Raw genomic sequence first — 25431 nt, 5'->3', positions numbered from 1 at the left:
ATAGGCTCCACTGTTCAATCATTGACCAGGTCAGGAATTCTGGAGCAAAAGCAAGACACGCAGATTACACAGTGAAAGTAACTGGGGAAACGAGTCAAATAACTAGCGCAGGACTAAATGATAGCCCCAAGCTGAAGCTATTCCTCGGGAGAAAATCATAACTCTGATTTTCTGATTTATCTGATCATTAAATTATGATAAAGTCATAATTTAAGAGAAAAAAATGGGGCTATTGGAGAACAGCTGTTTCTGGAAGTAAGAAAGAAACTGGATATACATTTAAAGACATAACGGCCAGTGGCGGCGCACACCTTTAATTCCAGCACTTGGGAGGCAGAACCAGACAGATCTCTGGGTTTCAGATCAGCCTGCTCTACAGGTGAGTTCCAGGACAACTAGAACTACATACACACATACACAAACAGAGAGAGACAGAGAGACAGAGACAGAGACAGAGAGACAGAGAGAGACAGAGACACTGTCCTGAAAAAAAAAGATAAGAAAGCAAGAAGACTTTTAAATAGCAGATGGGAAAGATGGGGAAGGGTGTCTGTAACTGATGGAAGACAGACTGGGTAAGGCGGTAGATTGGAAGCTGCCTGAAGAGGCAGGCTAATGAAAACTAGACTATTAGAAAAGAACAAGAGCATTCGACATCACAAGAGGAATGACAGAAGAGCTGAAAGGTGTGAGAAGCTGAATGGACACCAGCAAAAAGTAGTACAGGGCTGCTGGTGCCTAGCTCCCTGGTTGGGGAGGGCGCTAAGATTAGTTGGTGTATTGTCCTGCTTTCTATTACTGTAATAAGACACTGAACAAAAGCAACTTTAGGGAGGAAAGGGTTTATTTTAGCTTACAGTTTATAGTCCAGCATGGAGGGGATTCAGGGCAGGAACTACGGCAGGGACCTGGCGGAAGGAGCTGAAGCAGAGACCACAAAGAAATGCTGCTTGCTGGCTGCTCCCTGTGGCTTACACAGCCTGCTTTCTTTTATCACCCAGAACCACCTGACTAGAGATGGCACTGCCCACAGTGGGCTGGGGCCTATCACATCAATCATTAATCAAAAAGATGCCCTACAAGCAATATGACTGAGGCAATTTCTCGGCAGTAATTACCTGAATTTCACCATGAGAAAATAGTTAATTTTATTAAAATGAACTAATAATGTTCATGTTAAAATATCCTAATGAAACAAGGGAACAGCCATTGAGGGAGCAGGCCAGAGACAGAGACCTCTGTAGGACAGGGCCGAAGCCAGGGAACTCCATGGGAGCAGGTCCAAGTCAGGGACATCTGTGGCAACAGGCCTGAGCTAGCAACCTCCACAAGAGCAGGCCCCAGGCAACATCCTTCAGAGGAACAGGTACAAGGGAGCCACTGTTGAGGGAGCACGCCTGAGCCTGAGACCTCTGCAGGGCCAGGCGTGAATCAGCGACTCCCAAGGGAACAGACCTGAGCCAACAACCTCCACTGGGACAGGCCTAAGACAGCAAACTCAGCCAGTGACTTCCACCAGAACAGGTCTGAAGCAATGACTTCCACAGGAGCTGGCCTGAAGCTGCTGTGATCTCCATGGAACAGGTACAAGGGAGCAACCACCGAGGGATCAAGCCCAAGCCAGAAACCTCTGCAGGACCGGGCCCAAGCCAGAAACATCTGTGGGAACACGCCTGAGCCAGCAACCTCTGCCTGAGCAGGCCCAAGGCAGCAACCTCAGCAGGAACAGCCCCAAGCAAGCAACCTCCAGGAGTAGGTCAGAATGACCCTAGAGATTGCAGAGAAACCCCAGGAGCACTGAGTGACCTCTGGGAACACCGAGTGACCTCTGGGGTGACTGAAACCATGGCCCTAACTGCACCATGAGGATCAACCATCTGAGCCTTAGAGCCACGGGCACCTGGAAGATTGAACACCAGAGACACAGTCCCAACTACACCAATCAGAGGAAAATATGGGTAGACAGGGTAAGAACACACTCAACTCCACAAAGGGCAACACTACACCAACAAAAACTAAAACAGAAAGACTTAGACACTCCAATATAGATGAAACAAAAAAAATACCTAAAAAATAACTTTAGAAGAATGTCTGAGGCCCATAAAGAGGAAATGACAAATTCCCTCAAAGAAATGGAGAAAAAGACAAATGAAAAATTGGAAGAAATCAACAAAGACCTTAAAGAAAACCAAGAAAAAGCAATCAAACAGATAAAAGAAGCTAGTCAAGACCTGAGAATGGAAATAAAGACAATAAAGAAAACGCAAACCGAGAAAATTATAGAAATGGTAATTATGAGAAAACAATCAGGAATCATATGCAAACATAAACAGCAGAATATAAGAGATGGAAGAGAGAACCTCAAGCACTGAAGATTCAATAGAGAAAAATAGACTCATTAGTCAAAGAAACATTAAATCTAAAAAAAGCTTAACACAAAATACCCAGGAAATATGGGACACCATGAAAAGACCAAACCTACGAATAATAGGTATAGAAGAAGTCCAGCTCAAAAGCACAGAAAGTATATTTAACAAAATCATAGAAGAAAACTTTCCCAATCTAAAGAAAGATATCTATATGAAGATACAAGAAGCTTACAGAACACCAAATAGACTGGCTCAAAAAAAAAAAAAGTTCCCTCGCCACATAATAATCAAAACACTAACCATAGAGAATAAAGAAAGAATATTAAGAGCTGCAAAGGAAAAAGGCCAAGTAACATATAAAAGCAGACCTATCAGAATTTCACATGACTTCTCAATGGAAACAATGAAAGCCAGAAGGTCCTGGTCAAGAGTTATGCAGACATTAAGAGGTCATGGATGCCAGCCCAGACTACTATACCCAGCAAAACTTTCAATAACCATAGACAGACAAAACAAGATATTCCATGACAGAATCAGATTTAACCAATACCTAGCCACAAACCCAGCACTACACAAAGAAGAAAAACTCCAACCCATGGAAGTTGGCTTTATCTACAAAATCACAGAACTCACAGCAGCAAATCCCAAATAAGGGGAAAACACACACAATAACATCACCAAAAAACGAAAACTAAAATAACATGAACTAACAATTATTGATCATTAATACCCCTTAATATAAATGGACTAAACTCACCAATAAAAAGACACAGGCTAACAGATTAGATACAAAAGCAGAATCCATCCTTCGGCTGCATACAAGAAAAACACCTCAACCTCAACGACAGACATTGTCTCAGACTATACGGTTGGGAAAAGATTTTCCAATCGAATTGACCTAAGAAACAAGCTATCCTAACAGCTAACAAATAGACTTCAAACTAAAATCAATCAAAAGAGACGAAGAATGATATTTCATATTAGTCACAGGAAAAATCCATCAAGAGGAAATTTCAATACTGAATGAACATCTATGCTCCAAATACAAGGGTACTCTCATACGTAAAAGAAACACTTCTAAAGCTAAAATCATACATTAAACCCCAAACATTAATAGTGGGACTTCAACACCCCAATCTCACCACTGGACAGGTCAGTCAGACAGAAAATTAACAGAGAAATAAGGGAACTAACAGATGTTATGACTCAAATGGACTTAACAGACATCTATAGAACATTCCATCCAAACATAAAAGAATGTTCCTTCTTCTCAGCACCCTCTCATGGAACCTTCTCAAAAACTGACCACATGCTAGGTAACAAAGAAAACCTCAACAAATATAAAAAAATTAGAAGAACCCCATGTATCTTACTGGATCACCAAGCTGTAAAATTAGAATTCAATAGCAAGACTAATTTCAGAAAGCCCACAAACACATAGAAATTAAACAATGCTTACCTGAATCATCAGTGGGTCAAGAAAGAAATTAAAGACTTCCTAAAATTCAATGAAAATGATCACACAACATACCAAAATTTATGGGACACAATGAAAGCAGTGTTAAGAGAAAAGTTCATGGCACTAAATGCCTACATAAAGAAACTGAAAAAAATTGCAGACTAGTGAGTTAAGAGAACATTTGAAAACTCTAGAACAAAAAAAAGGCAAACTCACACAGGACACTCAGGAGGACTAGATGGCAGGAAATAATCAAAATGAGATAGGAAATCAACAAAATAGAAACAAAGAAAACAATACAAAGAATCAATGAGACAAAGAGTTGGTTCTTTGAGAAAATCAACAAAACAGACAAACCTTTATCCAAACTAACCAAAGGCAGAGAGAGAATATCCAAATTAACAAACTCAGAAAGAAAAAGGGGGACATAACAACAGGAATGGAGGAAATCCAGAGAATTATTAGGTCATATTTTGAAAACTTGTACTCTACAAAATTGGAAAACTTACAGAAAATGGACAATTTTCTGGATAAATATCACTTACCAAAATTAAATCAAGACCAGATAAGCAAATTAAATAGACCTATAACTGAAAAAGAAATAGAAACAGTCGTCAAATATCTTCCAACCAAAAAAAGCGCAGGGCCAGATGGTTTCAGTGCAGAATTCTGTAAGATTTGCAAAGAACTAATACCAATACTCCTCAAATTGTTCCACACAATAGAAACAGAAGGAACATTGTCAACCTCTTTTTATGAGGCTACAAATACCCAAACCACATAAAGACATTAGTAAGAAAGAGAACTACAGACCAATCTCACTCATGAATACTGATGCAAAAAATACTCAATAAAATACTAGCAAACCAAGTCCAAGAACAATCAGAAAAATCATCCACCATGATCAAGTCAGCTTCATCCCAGAGATGCAGGGATGGTTGAACATATGAAAATTTGTTAATATAATCTACCATATAAACAAACTGGAAAAAACCACACATGATCATCTCATTACGTGCTGAAAAAGCCTTCAACAAAATATAATATACCTTCGTGATAAAGGTTGTGGAGAGAGTAGGGATACAAGGAACATACCTAAATATAAAAAAGGCAATATACAGCAGTCCAACAGCCAATACCAAACTAAATGGAGAGAAACTCAAAGCAGTCCCACTGAAAGCAGGAACAAGACAAGATTGTCTACTCTCTCTCTATCTATTCAATATAGTACTTAGGGTCCTAGCTAGAGCAATAAGGAAACAAAAGGAGAGCAAGAGGACACAAATTGGGAAAGAAGAAGTCAAACTCTCACTATTTGCTGATGATAAGATAGTTTAATAAGCAACCCAAAAATTCTACCAAGGAACTTCTACAATTCATAAACATTTCAGTAATGTAGCAGGATTCAAGATTTATTCAAAAAAATTAGTAGCCCTCCTTTACACAGATGACAAATGGACTAAGAAAGAAATTAGAGAAACCTCACCCTCCACCATAGCCACAAATGACGTAAAATATCTTGGAGTAACTCTAACCAAACAAGTGGAAGACATGTATGACAAATTTAAATCTTTGAAAAAAGAAATTGAAGAAGATACTAGAAAATGGAAAGAGCTCCCATGCTTTTGGGTAAGTCAGAATTAATATAGTAAAAATGGTAATTTTACCATAAGCAATCTACAAATTCAATGCAATGTCCATCAAAATCCCAGCAAAATTTTTCCCAGGCCTCGAAAGAACAATACTCTAATTCATATGGAAAACAAAGAACCCCAGATACCTAAAACAATCCTACACAATAAAGGAACTTCTGTGGCATCACAATCCCCAACTTCAAACTCTAATACAGAGCTACAGTACTGAAAACAGCTTGGTATTGGCATAAAAACAGACAGGAGAACCAATGGAACTGAATCAAAGACCCAGATATTAATTCACACACCTACGAACAACAAAGATGGAAAAGAGAAAGCATATTAAACAAATAGTGCTGGCATAACTGGATATTAACATGTAGAATAATGAAAATAGATCCATATGTATTGCCATGCACAAGACTTAAGTCCAAATGGATCAAAGACCTCAACATAAAACCAACCACACTGAACCTCATAGAAGAGAAAGTGGGAAGTACACTTGAACGCATTGGCACAGGAGACCACTTCCTAAATATAACCCCAGCAGCACAGACACTGAGAGAAATAATCAATAAATGGGACCTCTGAAACTGAGAAGCTTCTATAAAGCAAAAGACATGGTCAACAAGACAAAACGGCCTACAGAATGGGAAAAGATCTTCACCAACCCCACATCAAACAGAGGGCTGATCTCTAAAATATACAAATAACTGAAGAAATTGGTCATCAAAAGAACAAATAATTCAATAAAAAATGGGGTACAGACCTAAACAGAGAACTCTCAACAGGAGGATTCTAAAATGACTGAAAGACGCTTAAGGAAATGGTCAACATCCTTAGTCATCAGAGAAATGCAAATAAAACAACTCTGAGATTCCATCTTATACCTGTAAGAATGGCTAAGATCAAAAACACTGATGACAACTTATGCTGGAGACACTGTGGGGTAAAGGGAACACTTCTGCATTGCTGGAGGGAATGCAAGCTGGTACAGCCCCTTTGAATATCAGTGCAGCAACTTCTCAGAAAATTAGGGAACAATCTACCTCAAGACCCAGCAATACCACTTTTGGGTATATACCCAAAGGATGCTCAATCATATCACAAGGACATGTGCTCAACTATGTTCACAGCAGCATTGTTTGTCATAGCCAGAACCTAGAAACAACCTAAATGCCCGTCAACTGAAGAATGGATAAGGAAATGTTGTACATTTATACAATGGAGTACTATACAGCAGAAAAAATAATGACATCTTGAAATTTGTAGGCAAATGGATGGATCTAGAAAACATCATATTGAGTGAGGTAACCCATACACAGAAATACAAATATAATATGTACTCATTCATAACTGGCTTTTAAACATAAAGCAAAGAAAACCAGCCTACAATTCACAATCCCAGAGAACCTAGACAATAAAGAGGACCCTAAGAGAGACATACTACATGGATCTAATCTACATGGGAAATGGAAAAAGACAAGATCTCCTGAATAAATTAAGAGTGTGGGGTCCATGGGAGAGGATAGAAGGGGAGGGGAGAGGTAAGGGAGGGGAGCAGAGAAAAATATATAGCTCAATAAAAACAATAAAAAAAAATCCTGACGGGAGAAAGAATTGTGGAAAGAATGTGTAAAAATTCCTAAATCTGCACCTGGCTTACACTCTGTGAAAGCATCACTGAGCATTCAAAAGATCAGCAGAGATGCTGCAGAGCACAAAGGCTGGAGTTCTAAAGATAAATTAATACAGAAAGAGAATTTCAGTTATGTAAGTGGGCATATTACAGGCCAAGTGTCCCAGACCTAACAACAGGAAAGGGCTCTCCCATTCAGACATAATGAGGGTAAAGGAAGAAAGAGGAAATGCAAGAACTGTATGAATCATGATCAGACAGAAAAATATCAAAGAAAAAATGTCTTAAGTGACAGTAACTAAGCTAGTTAACAAGCGAAGACACAGAGTATTTCTCAGCAATTGTCCTGAAAGAGCACCCCTAGACATTTATTTGTCAGGTTTGAAGCCTTTAAAGAGAAGATCTTACACTCTGTCGAGAAGAAAGGTGGTGTAAGAACACCTTTGGACCTATTTTTTTCAGATCTTTAAGAACGGAGACACTAAAAAGAACAAGGATTATAAATATGACTCACACAATCCTGAGAGAACAATCGGCAAGGTGCCATCATTGCTAGATCACAAGACATTGAGTAGCTCTGGAAAGACACTAAGAGGTGAGAGGCACTTTATAAGAGAACAAAATATGAACAAAGGGTAAAATTGTACTGACTTGCAATCAATGAATTTGGCCACACAAATTCAAGAAGGGTAATTAAGGGAGATCAAAACTCTCAACAATGGTGAACATGGCAAACTTTCTGTAACTACAAATTCTTTGCAGCCCCTCACAGCTGGAGTGCACAGAGTGGTATGTGACTGAAGCTGGGCTTCTCCAGAGGACTCATGGCCCATATGGTAACTGGCACTGCCAGACAGAAGTGAATAAGGTCACCACACGTCACCCTGCTCTACGTAAGCTGCCAGCTGTCAGGAACCATATGAGGGCCCCAGGTGAGACCAACACAAGAACTGATGGGCCCAAATGGCTGACTCAAACCTGCAAGCAAACAGAACAACTGTTTTAAGCTATTAACTGTAGAGTGGTTTAACCAGCAAGAGAAATGTTAAAATGAGGGGGGTAGTGAGGGAGCGAGAGAGAGAAACAGGCACTTCTGTTTCTAGGGTATCATGTCTGGCACATCTGAACTGTGGGTTACAAGTTAAAGATCCTGCTTCTCCACTCCTAGCTGCTCTCAACAGGAACTATACTTACTTAATATAAATGGAATTTGGTTAATCAAAGGTTATTGACACATGCCAATTGCCAGGCTACAGAGAATAGGTGGCTTTGCAATAAAATCTTACTGCTGTGGTTGATTGATAAACCTCCTGTCACTTTTAATAACCTGGTCTATGAGAGATCTTTTCAGGCGTGAGGAGCCACTACAACCAAGGACACAGAGGAGCTGCAGGTGCCACCACGGTCCTGGCCCAGGTCTCACAGAGAACAGGAAATAAAACTATGTAACAATGGATATTCAATGTACATTTGTATCTGATCCTTTAGTATTGCCTCGTTTCAATAGTATATTATAGCCTTTTCAAAATTAGAATAGCAAGTAACTGCAATTACCTTTATTTCTGTCGTTTCAAGACAGGGTTTCTCTGTGTAGCCCTGGCTGACCTGGAACTCGCTTTGTAGACCAGACTGGCCTTGAGCTCACAGAGATCCACCAACCTCTGCCTCCCCAGTGCTGGGATTAAAGGCATGTGCCATCACCACCCAGCACAATTATCATCTTTAAAAATATCAATAATAATGTTTCTCAGAAAAGGAGCCGGATCATTAAAGGAGTATTATATTTACACTAAAGACAATTCCATTCCATTTTCTTTTTTTGATAGGTTATTAAGTCAGTTTAAAACAATTATTTTAGTGGTAACTTAAATGTCTGAAAGTGTCTCGGGACTATTTTAAACTTAGAATCCTATCATTAAGTTCCTAAAATAAAATAAGGCTAGGTGCTTACTTCAAGTTGGCTGTACAGTGGTGAAAAGGGGGATTTTCATTTTAACTTTAAAATTCAGTACAAAAGCCAAACTTTCACCAGCATCAGGCCCCACCCATCATGGTTTCTTGCCTACACCCTTTCAGCCTATGCTCGATGCCCCTCATTCCTCAGCATGTGATGGCGTCCCAACCTGACCTTAAAATTCCTCATGCTAAAACAATAGGATTTTTAATGAACTCTGAAAAAATATCGCAAGCTCTCAAGAGAACAGAAGAAGAAAAATACAAAGTTTATTAAGTAAAGCAGAACTTCTCTTCTGCTTTCTTCTCCATCGGAAGCCTCCCATTGGGCCTGGAGTGTGGAGATGGGTGAGAGTCCAAAGAGAACCCATCTGCCAGTTGTCTGATTGCTTAGTGCTGCAGCCAGGACCACAGGCCCCCGACTCCTGCCAAGCTCTGGGGACAGAGCACTCCATTTCATCTTTCCCTTTTCCTGCTGCTTCAGGAACAGGCCAAAGAAACTCTACAGCACTTTGGATATGGCATTTTGAGGGAAGGCTCCTTTTCCTGTCAGAGAAGTCAGACTCTCCCTCCCCCCCTTTAATTATCCAAGACCATCAGAGACAGACAAGACAGACTGCCTGTGACAACCAAAGGGGCAAACACCCCAGCACGGCTAGACAGGCTTTTCAGGAGAGCTGCGGCCACTTTCCTGCAATACCCTCTTAGCACTCAGGGAAGTGCAAAGGTCGGGTTAATTGAGTGAGTGCTCCCTAAGGGCCACATGCTCCACAGGGAGCCACCCTGAGGGCCACACTTTCCACGTGTAGAGCTAGCAGTTAATTGTGCAGAAAGAAAAGCCATGAAATTGCACCCATTACCTCAGTGGGACTCTGGAGACTGAAATCTAAGCCACAAGTAAACTCTGTATGATGCTCCACTGTTTCCAGAAGTGGATCAGACTTTGAAAAATTCCAGAATCTGTAACAATAAAAAGAAAGAGGAGATAAAAAGAAAATGCGAGTCTAAAACACTTCTATTAACAAATAGATATATGGCACAGGAAAGATTTTTATCACAACAGGCTCAACTAATTCATAAGTGCAGGCCCCACTATTGATTTACATAAAGTATCTAATAAGGAAAGCATGTATTCCAGTCTATTAGATCAAAGAACAAAACAGAATTACCATCTGCCAAGTATTTGTTTAAAATTACTGTGTTCTCATTTTGATAGCTTGTAAAAAGGAAGCTTAAAAAGTTTTTGTTTAGAAGCTGAATTGTTAAACTGTCCAAGGCGCTGGGAATGAGAGACACTGCTTTCTTTCATAGGCGTTTCTAAAAGCAATCACGCCTGAAGACACGAGTATCGGATCAGATGAACTCTTAACATTTTGTGATTTTTAAATTCTATTTCATTTCTTAACAAGTAGCATGAAAAGCACTCAGGTTTAATTTACATTTCAACAGCAATTCAATTTCTGTAAAATGAATCTGCCCTCTTGTGAACACCACTGTACATGCTGAAACTCTCTTTCAGGCATAGCCTATCTTAGAGATTCCCCATCAATGTCATTTCCAGAGTCAAGCCAATATTTTATATTCTACTTCTCCTTTATAAACTGAGAATGACAATATTTACCATAATACAGCTCTGATTTCTGTTGTTCAGAAAATTATGCTCTATTTTCAATACATAAAATAGTACTTGAGTTTCTTAAAGCTTTATCCGCCTAACATCTTTCTATTTATTCTAAACATGCTATAAAAACAGCATATTCAGAATCCTAGGAATCATCTCCTAATTCAGCTTTTCTAATGATGTACAACATGCAGCACACTGAAGGTTGGGCTGGTCCCTCTGAAAGAGAGCAAACATACAGAACCAATAGTCACGGTTTGTTTAACCTGGTGGTATTATTTCCCTAATAAACACAGTGCTGGCCCTATTAAGTTCTGAAAAGGACTCTTGCTATGGATAATCTCCTGTGTGGATACCAGAGAGATACTGAACAAATAGCTCATTTATCTGATTACTGAGAGCTACAGAATATTTAGGGAGAGAATTTTACTTCTGAATATGTGCCTTTTAAAAATAAATTGAGGGTAGAAGCCACAGACCACAGAAATGCTAATGATAGTTTTCTTGTTTTTGCATACTTGTTCCTAGACAGTGAATTGCACCAAGATCAAATTTTCTGAATCTTAATGATGTTTATATAAGCAAAAGTCAACTTGTAATTGTACAGTCTTGTTTCTAAAAACAAGTTACACATTGATTTGCATTACTTGAGACAATAATCAGATGATTTTGCTTGTATCCACAATGTTCCAACCATTTATAATGGTCTTTAAAATATGCATTTAGCATGACAAAAATGAGTTAAGGGAAAATTAAGGTTAGGAAAGTAAGTTGGAACCTTCAATGAGAGTAATAAATAATAATACATCCTATGAAGTCACATGTGTTTGAAAGGGAGAAACTTCAGGATGCTGAGCTTCCTAGTGGTCCCCAGGAAAGAAACACATCATCAGGCCCTAAATTTGCATCTACAAGCACACTGCTCATCGACCACTCAGTAAGAAAGTCTCTGTTGGGAAGTTATAGACAAGACTATGGTTTATAATGAAACTGTTGTTAAGACATCTTCAGTCCACAGAGATGTGTCACCAGCTGCCACTTGTCGGCCATAGGCATCACCAAAGGATCTTTAGTGGTCACCTGACATAACCTAGGTACTCAGCTCTCTGGTCTGTGCATTTAGGTTTATTTCAGGAGATTGGGGAAGTCGAACCACCTTTATATATACTGCAATAATTGGCTTCTTATATTAGAAGTTTGCAAAGATAATGAGCAACAGGTTCCCAGAATACAATTTGTTATAGCTGCTGAAAGCCACTTGAAGTAACGCTGCACGACAATGAGAGTGGGCGTCATGAAAAAGAAAATGCCTACCAAGGACACATGTGTGGAGCCATCCAAATGACTGCAAGTGTGAGGGGGTTGAGAGACTTCAACAAAGGCGATTCAGATATGCTCAGCATGCAAGTAAATAGGCCTTAGAGGCCTCAGAGTCCTAAACCTCATCACAGTCACCATAAAAGCAGGGTTATCTATCATGTATCTGTGAATTTATTAAAAAAAAATCCCTCAAACAAAAAACATGTTAAAGTTCCTACAATCTTAAAAACAACTAAAAGTCCTAAGTAAAATACCAAAACAACCAAGCCACCACCACCAAAAAAAAAAAAAAAAAAAAAAAACAACCAACCAAGCAAACAAAAAAATATCAAGAGCATACATGAGAAACACTGGGGTAAAAATTAAGTGAAGATTGTAATCCACCAGCAAATGAGTCTGTGAAGGATTTACTAAACATGTAGAAGTATGGCTTCTAGTTTCTTTTCTCTTCTACTTTCTTGTATCTCTTCAGTTTTCTGAGACAAGATTTCATGTAGTCCAGGGTAGCCTTGAGTTGACTATATATCTAGGGCTAGCCTTAAACTCCTGATCCTCCTGCTTCTTCCTATGCACTACGATGACAGGTGTGTATGCTATCCCCACTATGTGCTGGGGATCACATGACAGGTATGTATGCTGTCCCCACTTCCTATGTGCTGGGATCACATGACAGGTGTGTATGCTGTCCCCACTTCCTATGTGCTGGGGTCACATGACAGGTGTGTATGCTGTCCCCACTTCCTATGTGCTGGGATCACATGACAGGCATACTATGCCAAACCCCACTTCTGAAGTTTCAATTTTCTTAACCTCGAGGAAAACAGGAGCCAGGAAAGTTAAAGCACATCTACTTAATACTACAATTAAAAAAATTGATATACTGAATTTTATACTATGCCAGCAGACTATAATTTATCTTCAAATTGCAAATGACATTTTTAATAACAGAAGAAATACTTGTATTACTTCCCCCAATCCTCTGCAATAGGAAAAGCAATACCTGTAATAGCAGCCATAGTGGGTATTTCAGTAAGCACACTTCCAGAATGGCTACACTTATCTCCACTCAAGCTCCACTAAAAAGAGTGAGTTATGAGAGGCAAGTGTGTGTTTCTCCAGGTTTCCTCATTGTGCAATATGTGAGCAGCTGCTTTTTCCTTGCAGATTTCTCCTGGACTCAAGGCTTCACCACAACAGATCAGGGGCTGCCCTGCCCTTTTCTGGTAGAATCCAGCCCATAGACACCATTAGCTGGGCAGATAAGACACACTGTTTTCAAGCGAAATGTTTGTTTTGGTGCAGCATATACACCAGTTGGTGCCCTTTTGTCTCTAGGCTGATAAAATCACTGACTATTTAGGCTCTCTGATGGGAAGTAAATACTGGACAGAGACTCCAATGATTAAAATATGACAGAACTGTAGAACATTTCTCATTGAAATTGGAGATCATATTACAAGTTACTTTTTGTCTTGACGCCACAGCTCTTCAACAAAGCAGTATAAAGCACTATTCAATAGAACATCAAAACTATTTCAAGAATTAAGCAGAAGCTACTTTGTTTCACTGAAATGTAATCTAAAATATCTATAGTAATACTTCTGAAGTTTAGGCCACAGATGAAATCAGTAAAAACAAAGTATTCTTAAACCTCACCCTTTCCCTTGACCAACTACAGCCTGTGAGTTAGCTACCAATTCTTTATGACTCTGCTTCCACTTAAAAAAATAAATAAAGACAGGGACAAGTTTTGGCTATTTTCAGTGTGTTGCCCATATTTTAGTTATAACTGTATTTTCACAATTTTAAATAGCACTACTGAATCACCTCCATTTGTGTTGATAATGGCCAAGTAGTCTCCAGAACAATGATCATACAATGTCACACATCTTTTCTATTCATTTAATAATTTATCAACAATCTATAGGCCCTACTACATGTATATTATGATGCTAAGCACCGTAAGCCAAAGAAATATGGCTCAGTCTTCCTGCAGCTCACAACTCAATGGAACAGACTGACAGATGGAATGGACGGCTCCCCATTCTAGTTTTAATTGCCAAAGAACTAGGAAGTTAGTTCAGAGGTTGAGCATGCACTTAGCATTGATGTGAGGTCTGGGTCCAACCTCTAGCAATGAAAATAAGAAGTAAATAAATAAAATCAAAAGCTATCAAAACACATATGGCAGCAAAAATGACATGTGCCCCTTCCTCCCCAAAGACAATGCAGTATAATGTAAGAATGACAGCCTGAGTAAGGGACAGTGAGCTTGGATCTGAAGGCTGAGGACTAGTCAGGTAGAAAGTAAAAATGCAGTAAAGCATTTCTGCCTGGGTCAGTAGAAGCCTGGCAGTAGGTGAAGGGGCAAGAGCAGAGAACCAAGCCTAGAACAGGGAAAGGGGAGGTGTGGTTCAAGAAGCTAACAGAGTCAGGATGCCTCTTATAGCCCAGGCTGACACTGAACTCACTGTGCAGGTGAGGATGACCTTGAACTCCTGATCCTTTTGCCTCTAGCCACCAAGGGGACAAGGACAAGAGGCTCAATGCAGTCAACCTAGCCTAATCCAGAGACCCAGGTTCCACTGACAGACCCTGTCTCAATAAACAAAGTTGGTGGTTTCTATGGAAAGGCATGTGAAGCTGTCCTCTGGCCTCCACCTGTGCACACACACACACACACACACACACACACACACACACACACACACACACACACAAATCTGCTCCTGATCATTACCCATATCTCAAGGAACACAGAGATGAAAGTTCATTTTACAGCTAAGGGGAATAGGTCACGGAAAATCCTGAGATCCCTAACACCATAGCCAAAGTGCACATTCTACGAGCACCATGTCCATGACCTTGTCCACACAGTCCAGGGTGTTCAGGAGATCACAGAGAGGCACCATCTAGATTCTAGAGATAGTTTTGATTAACATTCTAAAGGCTCAAGCAGGCTTGTATCTTGCATCAACTCAGTTTCCCCCACCTTCTCAAACTACACAGAAAATTCCATAAGCTAAAGCCCATGCCAGAACTCCATCAGCCAGACAACTTACACTCAAACCAACACCCTAAAGGATGATGAGCCAGCATAAACGTGAACTTCCGTGACACAGAGTTCAGGAATGAATTTCCTCTTGTAGTATCCTTGAAAGCACTGACTCCATCCTCCCATCTACTGTGCTTCTCTTCCTAACTTACAGCGACTCAGCCGGTCAACTCTTTTGTCACCAAATGAATTCCATTTTTGGAGTGCAAGTCAAGAAATTAGAAATCCCTGTGGTGTCGAAAGAAGTTGATTGTTGAGTGGCACATAAAAACCACCACAAAGACTCAGGGTAAAGTCGGCCCACTATTTTAATTGTCTTATCACTCCTAGGGGAGCTTAAAAATAAAAATTGTAGCCTAGCAAGACAATTTACAAAGAGGAAAAATTCACCCACTCAAAAACATTTATTAGTATCTAATGTTTACTTATTTGCATAAATGGAAAGCTATTTAGCTTTTTGTTTTGTTTTGTTTCTGGAACTAATACTGTAACAAAAATCAAGTTTAAAACTGAAAAGCTCTAATTGCCTGGTAATGTAAAATAAATGAGTGGTTAATTTTGGAAAACTACTTAATAGTTTTCAAAAATGACTTTTAAAAAGCCACAAATATCCAGAAGCTACACCATGTTTACAAACGTTCAAGGTGAAACAATAAAAATTCTAGACTTAGCTTCTCTATCAAAATGAATGAATTATTATAGTTCAATTAAAACTTTAATCAGATCAATATTTTCAAGAGGCAGGCTCCAGTTCATCACAGTAAGCATCAAGCCCAGGAAGCACACAGCAGGCAGCCTGGAGTACTTGACAAATTAAAGAAACCATTAGGCTGATGGAAGGCTGGCTCTGGGAGTACTCATGGCTGTGATCCACAGGCATGCAGGATGAAATATCAAGAACACCACCTCTCAGCAAGAGGAGGTAAAAGAAAAAGTTTCCATAGAGTTCATTGTTTATCAAAATAAAGAATCATGAAACCTTTTTTGTGACTCACTTTTAAATGAATATTTTAGTAAAAAGGAATAAAGTTGAAAAAACTTACAAAATAGTATCAACATCAATATCTTGATCAATAAAGTAGTAAGAACAGCCTATGTACATATGAATTGTTAACTACTATGGGAAAGTGGGGACCAGGGCTAATGAGAATTCTGCAGAACAAGCAGGTGATGCTGTTGAGCAAGTGTTCTTAGAGCATCACACCTAAATAGTAAAAAATTGGTGCAGGAGAATTGTCTGTATTCTGTCAACCATGTTTTAAATAAACGCTGATTGGCCAGGCAGGAGGTGTAGGTGGGAAAACCAGACAGGAAGTGGAAATGATGCAAGGAGAGCAGGAGAATTCTGGGGAGGAGGAAGTTGATTCCTCACACTCCTGCTCAGATTACCGAAGCAGCAGGGTGTGAGCTGCCCCACTGAAAAAGGTACTGAGCCACATGGCTAACATAGATTAGAAAAATGGGTTAATCAAGATGTGAGAGTTAGCCAGTAAGAAGCCTGACCTAACGGGCCAATCAGCATTATAACTTATAGAGATCTCAGTGTGATTTTTCTCTGGGACTAAACAGCTGGGGGGCCGGGCAGGACAGAAACACAAACAAGCAGGCCCCTTCATGTTACAGAATGGCACCCACATGGATAACTGCATCCACAGAAAGCCTGAGAAAGCTTGGGAAAGACTAGAGGAAAGCATTTCAGTTTTCAATCTTAGCTGGAAAAAAGCTGAGCTGTTTTAAAATGCAGGCTTTCTGGGCCATCCCGCCAGGGAAAACTCTGACTCTTTCAAGCAGGTAGTCCCGACTATGAAAACACTGTTGCAGCTTGCTTCCTGGCAAGGACCTTGAAACGCCTTAGAGCTTTTGACTGTTGTTTTCTCTATATTCCTTAGCAAATTAAAGACCCATGTGGTCAGAAAAAGAGAGATATACAGTAAAAAGAGATTCAAAGAGTAAGAAAATCTCTAAATGGTTTACAGTGTGTTAAAAATATATACAGGCTAAAGGTTAAAGTTCTCAGAGTAAAAAAAAGAATGAGTAGCCTGGGAGGCAGAGACAGACGTATCTCTGGGAGTTCAAAGGTAGCCTGGTTTACAGAGGGAGTTCCAGGACAAAGATATACAGAGAACCTGTCTCAAAAAGCCAAAAATTAAAAGTAAAAATAAAAGAAATAGAGGTTAAAATAAAGCTGCATAAAGATGGAAAATATACAGAGAATCTTGATACTGTATGCTATTATGCTCTCTTTGAATTGTTTAAATGCTGAGGAAGGAACAACAGCTGCTAAAAGATATTTGCTGATAAATGCTGCAGAATTAATCCAAGATAGGTATTTTGAAAATACCTTGGCTTCAAAATTGAAGTCAAAAGGTATGTTACTTTGGAGAAGAGATTTTGCTTTCGTTTCCACAGAAAATGAGAGGTTCTGGATTTATTCAGAGTTAAAAAAAAATCACCTTTGATCAAGGAAGGCCACCTGAAAAATATCCGGTAGGAACAGATGGCCCACAACAGACAGAACAGAACAGAACAGATGGGCCAGAACAGGTTCAAGACTGCTGCCTGAGATGATCAAGACTCACAAGATACTTCAGTCAGGACTTGATCATAACTCTAAATTTTCTTTAGGTCCCCATAAGATTATCAGCACCCCCAACCAGCAGGAAGTAGCCTGGAATACTACGCCCACATTCCCAAAAATGGACTATAGATATTTTCCTTTGTTTTTCTTTTTTTAAAAAAAGAGGGGGAAGTGGTGCGGGAGAATTGTCTGTATTCTGTCAATCATGTTTTAAATAAACGCTGATTGGCCAGGCAGGAGGTGTAGGTGGGAAAACCAGACAGGAAGTGGAAATGATGCAAGGAGAGCTGGAGAATTCTGGAGAGGAGGAAGTTGATTCCTCGCACACCTGCCCAGATCACCGAAGCAGCAGGATGTGAGCTGCCCCACTGAAAAAGGTACTGAGCCACATGGCTAACATAGATTAGAAAAATGGGTTAATCAAGATGTGAGAGTTAGCCAGTAAGAAGCCTGACCTAATGGACCAATCAGCTTTATAACTTACAGAGATCTGTGTGGTTGATTTTGTCTGGAACTTGTGGCAGTGGGGAACCGGGTGGGACAGATACTCAAACAAGCCTAGCCCCTCATGTTACAAAAAAACATTAAACTTATAGCCACTGTCCAGCTGTGTTCTGACCACTTCCTAGCTCTACCACATGAAATACTCAATGTTCTTATTCTGAAACTAAATAGTTATGAATTTATTCACCAAGGCTGTAAGGTGTAGGGTGTCTGCACAGCATAGTCAGTCTCCTTTCTTACCTTAACTCTCTACTCTGCAGACACTGGGCACAGAGATAAGGAGGAGACAGGGGAGCCAGACAGAGATGGGGGAAGAGATAGGAGAAGCCAGACAGAGATGAGGGAGGAAAAACGAGAAGGAGCCGGACAGAGATGAGGGAGGAACCAGAGGAGATAAACAAAGCCGGAGAGAGAAACAGAAAAAGCAGAAAGAAAATCAGTCCCAAAGGGGCTGAAAGCAGGAGTAAGTATGCAGAGTAAAGTAGTTCCTTCCTCAGACCCTGCTGCATGCTTGTCCCCCTTTCCACTAACTGTAAAAGGTTTCTGGTCTACACCCATGTGCACATGCAGGTACACACATGCCTACATGATAGAAAGACAAGAAACTGCTGAATCTAAGTTGAAAACAGATAAACAACTAGTGTTTACAGTCTCTTTAATAGTTCGTTACATTAAATGGAATCCATATTCTAGACTGGGGTTTCAGAATAGACCTAAAGAGTGAATTATTTACCCCTGAGTTCTCAGGGCATATTAAACTGTGACCAGCTGACGTGTAGAACCCAGCTGATCTGAGCAAACAGGCTCACTCTTGTGCAAACAGCAAGCAGGAGGAAAGACCAAGGTTTTCTGCTCAACTACCGCCATACCTCTTAAAAAACGTAATGCACAGATGAGGTCCCTAACGGTGCAGCCCTTCCATCCTGGCTGCAGAAGCAATCACTCTCAATTCTTCTCATCCTTGCTTCTGACTTTATCTTTCTAAATAATATATTCAGTATTTACTGAAGCTTTTTTTCCATTTTCAGATAGTCTTTTACTTCCCACTACAGAATGAGACAAAGTAACACATCCTTAAGAGAAAATATACACAACCAAATTTATTTCAGTGCCTTAATGAAACTACACAACAGAACTCTTAAAAATATAATGCATATTTGCTGTCAAAATCCATAAAATTTCCACTGGAACTAATCACCACAATTCAGAGTTCAAAGCAATGCCTCACACTGCACTGAAGCAAGGCTTAATCCCTCGCTCCCGTTCCGTCTATTCATGTGTTTGCATTAGGCTATGGATTAGACAGGCACATGGGCTGATTCTGAAAATGTTCTGTTCTTAAAAATCAGGGCACTTAAAATCAGAAGACTCACAAGTTCTTTTAAACCAATGTTTGTTCTCTCATTTTATAGAAAATTACTTTAATTGTTTTACTTGGCATTTAATTTACCAAGTTACAACAGTTTCACCTCATGAAAAGAACTTTCCAATATGGCAATAATTGACACAGGATTTGTACATGCCATATGGGAAGTAAATAGCAACGCAGAGAATATGACATGTTACTTTGCAGTTGTAAAACAAACTGAAATATCTGCATGCGACTCCACCTTATCGATGGAGACACCAGCCCTAACTTAAACACCATAAAACAACCCATTTGTCCTTAAAAACATTTTCCCATTCACACAGGATGCTATGTATTAAGTTCTATTTCTTAACGACTACTTCAAACATAACTAAAGTGAAATCATGTTTCTGGGCTTTTATAATCAGAATAACAAGAGTTGTCATAAATTTCAATCTAATTTAAATTCACTTACATTTGTAAACATTTATTTAGCATGTCCCAATCACTAGAGGCAAACAATAAATTACACAAATCCTATCCTGGGATCAAACAATATGCTCTGTTAACACAAAATACATGTAATACTGAAGTGTCCTTGCAAGAATTAAACAAATATGGGAACAGGTGTCCTTTTTAAAAAGAAAGCCAAAGACAACCATATTGAGATAGCTTACTTATATCAGAGAAATGTATCAAACTGTGCTGTAACACAGAAGAGTGTGCCCGGCTGGCAGAGATCTTTATGTTTAGCATATCTTGGAGGTGTAGCATTTAGACACGTCTTTGATCATTTTATTAATTCAATCACAGACCTTGCAAAGGTTAACAATTAACATCATACCATTAGCCATGTGAGGAATTAGAAGCCATCTTAATTAGACAGCCATCAGAAGCTACACTCTGCAGCTCAGCCACATTTCTTCTGTTTGCTTTTACTGACCTTTTTTGTGGGTAAGGGGCTAGGCAAAGCTGAGAGGAACGGTTTGTGAGACAGAGTGCATATTCAGCTACACTATCTGTTGACTTTGGCTGACCTTTTTTAGGGGATGGGGGAAAAGGAGAAGTATCTGCCTGCGGAAATCTCTGCTAATAAACACAAGGATCAAAAGCCCATCAACCACAGCAGAGCTGAGACTGACGGTAGACAGGCAGGTCCCATGAGTGAATGTGATAACAATTAAAGGGATTTGGTAGGTAATGCGTTTTGTCCAGATTCTAAGTTAGCATAATCCAATTAAAGATCATTTTCCTGCTATGCAGTAAAATAACCGATACTTATCTTACTCCAAATTAAATATCATGTCATACTATTAAAAGGCATTAGTAAGAAACATTTTAGTATCATATTTAGCATGAGAAAATATTTTACTTTTCCTTGAGTGTTTTTATTCTGAAAATTACCAATCCACCCAAAAATTTCAAGACAGATATAATAAATGCCATATACTTCTTCTAGTTCACCAACTATTAAAAATTTACCACATTTATTTAGCTTCTCTCTCTCTCTCTATCTATCTATCTATATGTGGTATGTGTTTATATAATATTTTTGTTAACTCATTTAAAACTAAATTTCAGGCATTGTGCCTTGAGTATCACTGATTTTGCTAATCAAAAATATTAGAACATATTTTTATAGTGAAATGGTATTATATAAGTACAAAATTTTTTAAAAAACTAAAATTAATTGGCTGTCTGGTTAACACCAGATACTATGTGTATAGCTTCTATTTAAAGATATTTAAATGTCATAAAAACATTATGAAATAAATAAAGGCTGAGGGATATGAACCACATAAGAGACTAAATATAACTCAAAGTTATACATTAAATAACTGAGTATATAGCTTAAGTATACCAAATAAATATTAAATATGTAATAAATATTAGTAACTAAGTATAAGTATATAATTAAGTATATAGAATGTATATAGTTTATATATACATATGAAAGATATAACAAAAATTCTAGGATTGCAAACTCTTTTTCTATTATATCATGCTGTCTCCATAAAGATTCTTTAATAAAAATGTACATAATATCTAGCAATTTAGAGAACGAACTTAAATAGTATGAAACCCAGAAGTGCCCTCCTAGCTATGGATCTGAATAAAATGCTGCCCTATTCACTGCGGCATGGTGAGCCCTGTCTGGTTCCCACAGCGCCATCCTGCTAGGTTCATTTCTCTCACCTTCACAGTGCAATAAAAATTCCTACTCCACGGCTCCTCGGTGGCTTTGAGCAATATAATTATCTTATTAATATAATGCTAGGTAAAGCATGAATGATTAACACCTCAAGTCTCCCTGAGGTACTTACAATTTAAAATAGGAAACTTATTACTATTAGCATCTAATTTAGAACATCTGTATTTTTCAGACACTCATGTGCCGAGAACATTTTGGGTACTACCTCATCAAATCCTCTAAACATGTCTACAAAGGAGGCATCATTTCCTTTAATCAGCGTCTAGCGAGTGGAGGAGGCAGCCTTTCACCTCAACTACTCAAAGGTCCACATAGCCACTGCACTGGAGATGTCCACAGAGTGTTCAAGAATTTCTCCAAAGAGAAAGGGATATGAAGGGACAGGACTGGCTCTCTGTAACTTCCTACCCCAAGTTTTACTTCTCTCCCAACTACAAGGGGAAGAGAGCAACAAAGAGCTGAGTATAGATTGCTTTTCTTGCTCTAAAGTAAAAGTGACTACGTCACCTTTGAAGATGAGAGCTGAAATGGGCTTTAAGTCCAAAGAGACACACGGTCTTCTGTCACCGCCAATTATGTCATTAAGGCTGACAATAACAGGACACTTAGACAGCACCTAGTGTGCCAGCATTTGTGTATGTTAGCTCACTGGGTCATCACAACAATCTCAGGTTGTATGTCCCATCCTCTCCATGCTAGAGATGTACAATCAGGTAACACGGCTAGTAGATAGCCCGCCTCCATTATGAGGACACCCAAGTACACACCAAACCCTAATAATTCTACAAGTATGTCTTCGATCATTCTCTATCTGTATTTGTGACTACATCTCTCTTACTATACCAGCAAAACTGACAGGCTTAAGCCTGCTTCTCCTCTCCAAACCTACCATTTTATCATCTCCTGCCATGATTTGAATGTAAACTGTCCTCTTTAGACTCATGTACCTGAACACTTGGACCCCAGCTGGGGATGGGCCTTGAAGTGGGACCTCACTGGACCAAGGACTGCAAGGGTAGGCCTTATGGTCTCTTAGTCCCAGGAACTTCCTGTCATGTCCCTGTCTCCTGAGTGTAGGTAGACACAATGTGAGCAGCTGCCTGCTTTCCTGCTGCTACCTCTAACTGTAAACAAACTCATCTTTCTTCCCTGAGATTGTATCTTCTCTTGTATTTCATTATATCAACAGGAAAAATTAAAAACAAAATAATTAAAAATTTTGAGTAAATATACATTTCCTTAGCCATTTACTTCAATCTGTCCATTACAATGCCTGGCAGATAATAACAGACATGTAAATACCTGAGACTTTTAAGGCTGTACACATCTGTCTTGGTTACTTTTTATTGCTGTGCTAATATACCAAGACCAAGGCAACTTATAAAAGAAAGCATTGAATTGGGGACTTACAATTCCAGAGGGTTGGAGGACATGACCGTCCTGGCCGGAAGCACGGCATTAGGCAGGCAGGCAGGCATGGTGCTAGCGCAGTAGCTGAGATCTAATATCCTTATCCACAAACAGGAAACACTGAGCTGCCTGGGAGTGTTGTGGGTTTTGAAACCTCAGAGCCTGCCCCAGTGACGCATCTCCGCCAATAAGGCCATACCTCTTGCTTCCCAAACACACCCACCAACTAGGGACCAAGTATTCAAACATACTAGCCCATGGTAACTGTTCTTATTCAAACCATTACAACATCTATACAGTTTGGTAACTGAAAAGGATTAAAGCATTGATAATGCTAGGTTAAGAGAGACATCATGCATAACTTGAGTACACACAGTTTGATATTAATAGCAATAAACTCTTGTCATATTTTTCTTGCCAAAATATGTATCTTAAAAAATTAAGTTTTGGGGACTGGAGAGATGGCTCAGAGGTTAAAAGCACTGGCTAGTCTACCAGAGGTCCTGTGTTCAATTCCCAACAATCACATGGTGGCTCACAACCATCTGTAATGAGATCTGGTGCTCTCTTCTGACATGCAGGCAGACACTGTATACATAATAAAGAAATAAAACTTTAATAAACAATTAAGTTTGGGTTTGATTTACTACTAAAGGTCAGGTATAAAAATATTCTAAAGGTTTCAATATCTATGAAAATATCAAGAATCTAAAGTGTTAACTCTGAGGCTAAAATGATTATTTCATTTTTATTATATATGAAAACTTATATATCTTTAACTACTTGATACATATTTGTTACAACATAGAAGACATGTTGATTTTTCTAATAAAAATCATCTTTGGATGACTTTTTAAGGTTGTCACACATACCACAAACTTAATATGCTGATTTTGTTTATGAACTGGCTGATATACTTGGTACAAAACGAAATACAAGCACTTAAAACTCAAATCATGTTTATGCATTGGTAGCAAAGCAAACTTAGCTTAATAGGATAAAGAATTAGCCTAACAGAGAGTCTAACAGGAAGAAGTAAGATGCTGAAATCTATGATGATAATCTTCACAGCTACATGAGAATGCACTATGAAACATGTTTAATTTTTATTACACTTATTTATGTGTTGGGAATGAAGAAGTCAAAGGACAGCTGACAGGAGCGGGTTCTCTCCTTCCACCATATAGGGCCCAGAGGTAGCACTCAGGGCATCAGTTAGGCTTGGTGGAAGGCCTCACCTGCTGAGCTGTCCCACCAGTGCGTCTATGAAACATTTTAGACTTAGTATCACCTTGAGTGAAATTCAGAAACAATCAATGTAAAAGAGTGTAATATGAGGGGGCCTGTTTGTTGGGGGTTTTTCTGTCCTGCCTGGCCCCCCAGCTGTTTAGTCCCAGAGAAAAATCACATATAGGACTCCATAAGTAATAAAGCTGATTGGCCCATTAGGTCAGGCTTCTTACTGGCTAACTCTCACATCTTGTTTAACCCATTTTTCTGATGTACTTTAGCCATGTGGCTCAGTACCTTTTTCAGTGGGGCAGCTCACATCCTGCTGCTTCAGTGATCTGGGCAGGAGTGGGAGGAATCAGCTTCTTCTTCCCCAGAATTCTCCTGCTCTCTTTTCATCATTTTCACTTCCTGTCTGGTTTTCCCACCTACACCTCCTGTCTGGCCAATCAGCGTTTATTTAAAACATGATTGACAGAATAGAGACAATTCTCCCGCACCAAAAGAGATTGCATCACAATGAGCTATTCTTGGTAAATCCATCACAAACTGAAAATACTGTAAGTTAAAAATGTATTTATCATTCCAAATTCACCTAACTTTCCACCATCATGAGACACACTGTTGTGTCTGTTCCTCCTGGAGGTCACAGGGTCATAGGACTCTGACTCTCTGCTGCTGATCAGCATGGAAAGAGAAGATTGGCAAAGTGGTCAACCCTAAAGTTATATACTCACAAGCCACACTAAATGGACTCAGCAGGCTATATGTATATGTTTGTGCATTTATGTATATATAACAATAATAACCAAAGAAAAAGAGGCCATCAATTTGAGAGGAAGTGAGGTGGTAAATAAGAGAGGTTGGAGAGAAGAAAGGGAAGTGATAAAATGATGTAATTACATTTTAATTTAAGAAATTTTGAATTAAAAAGAGAAAAAATATTTTCTACTAAAATTAAAATTTGTAATTATTTTTTAAAAGAGAGCATTGGAGCATACTGCTAGTCCAGAGAAAGCTAAAATGTGAAGTACTGTTTCTGCTGAAAACACACTGTTCTCATATAACAATAAAATAAAAGTCTGAAGCAGAACCAGCA

General features: G+C 39.1%; 1 protein-coding gene across 2 annotated transcripts in view; it reads right to left on the bottom strand.

The window, feature by feature from the left end:
- Pex7 (peroxisomal biogenesis factor 7) overlaps positions 1-25431 on the bottom strand; it is a 70570-nt gene that overhangs the window by 8620 nt on the left and 36519 nt on the right. For both annotated transcript variants that reach the window (XM_087911556.1, XM_085688943.2), the window contains exon 9: positions 9915-10014. In XM_087911556.1, the coding sequence (XP_087767682.1) occupies positions 9915-10014 (100 nt within the window). The remainder of the gene's footprint in view (positions 1-9914; positions 10015-25431) is intronic.

This window comes from Myodes glareolus, chromosome 1 (assembly GCF_982192425.1).
Source record: "Myodes glareolus chromosome 1, mMyoGla1.1, whole genome shotgun sequence".
Classification (NCBI taxonomy): domain Eukaryota; kingdom Metazoa; phylum Chordata; class Mammalia; order Rodentia; family Cricetidae; genus Myodes; species Myodes glareolus.
The sequence above is the reverse complement of the archived record's forward strand: the minus strand, read 5'-3'. Positions and strand labels throughout refer to the sequence as shown.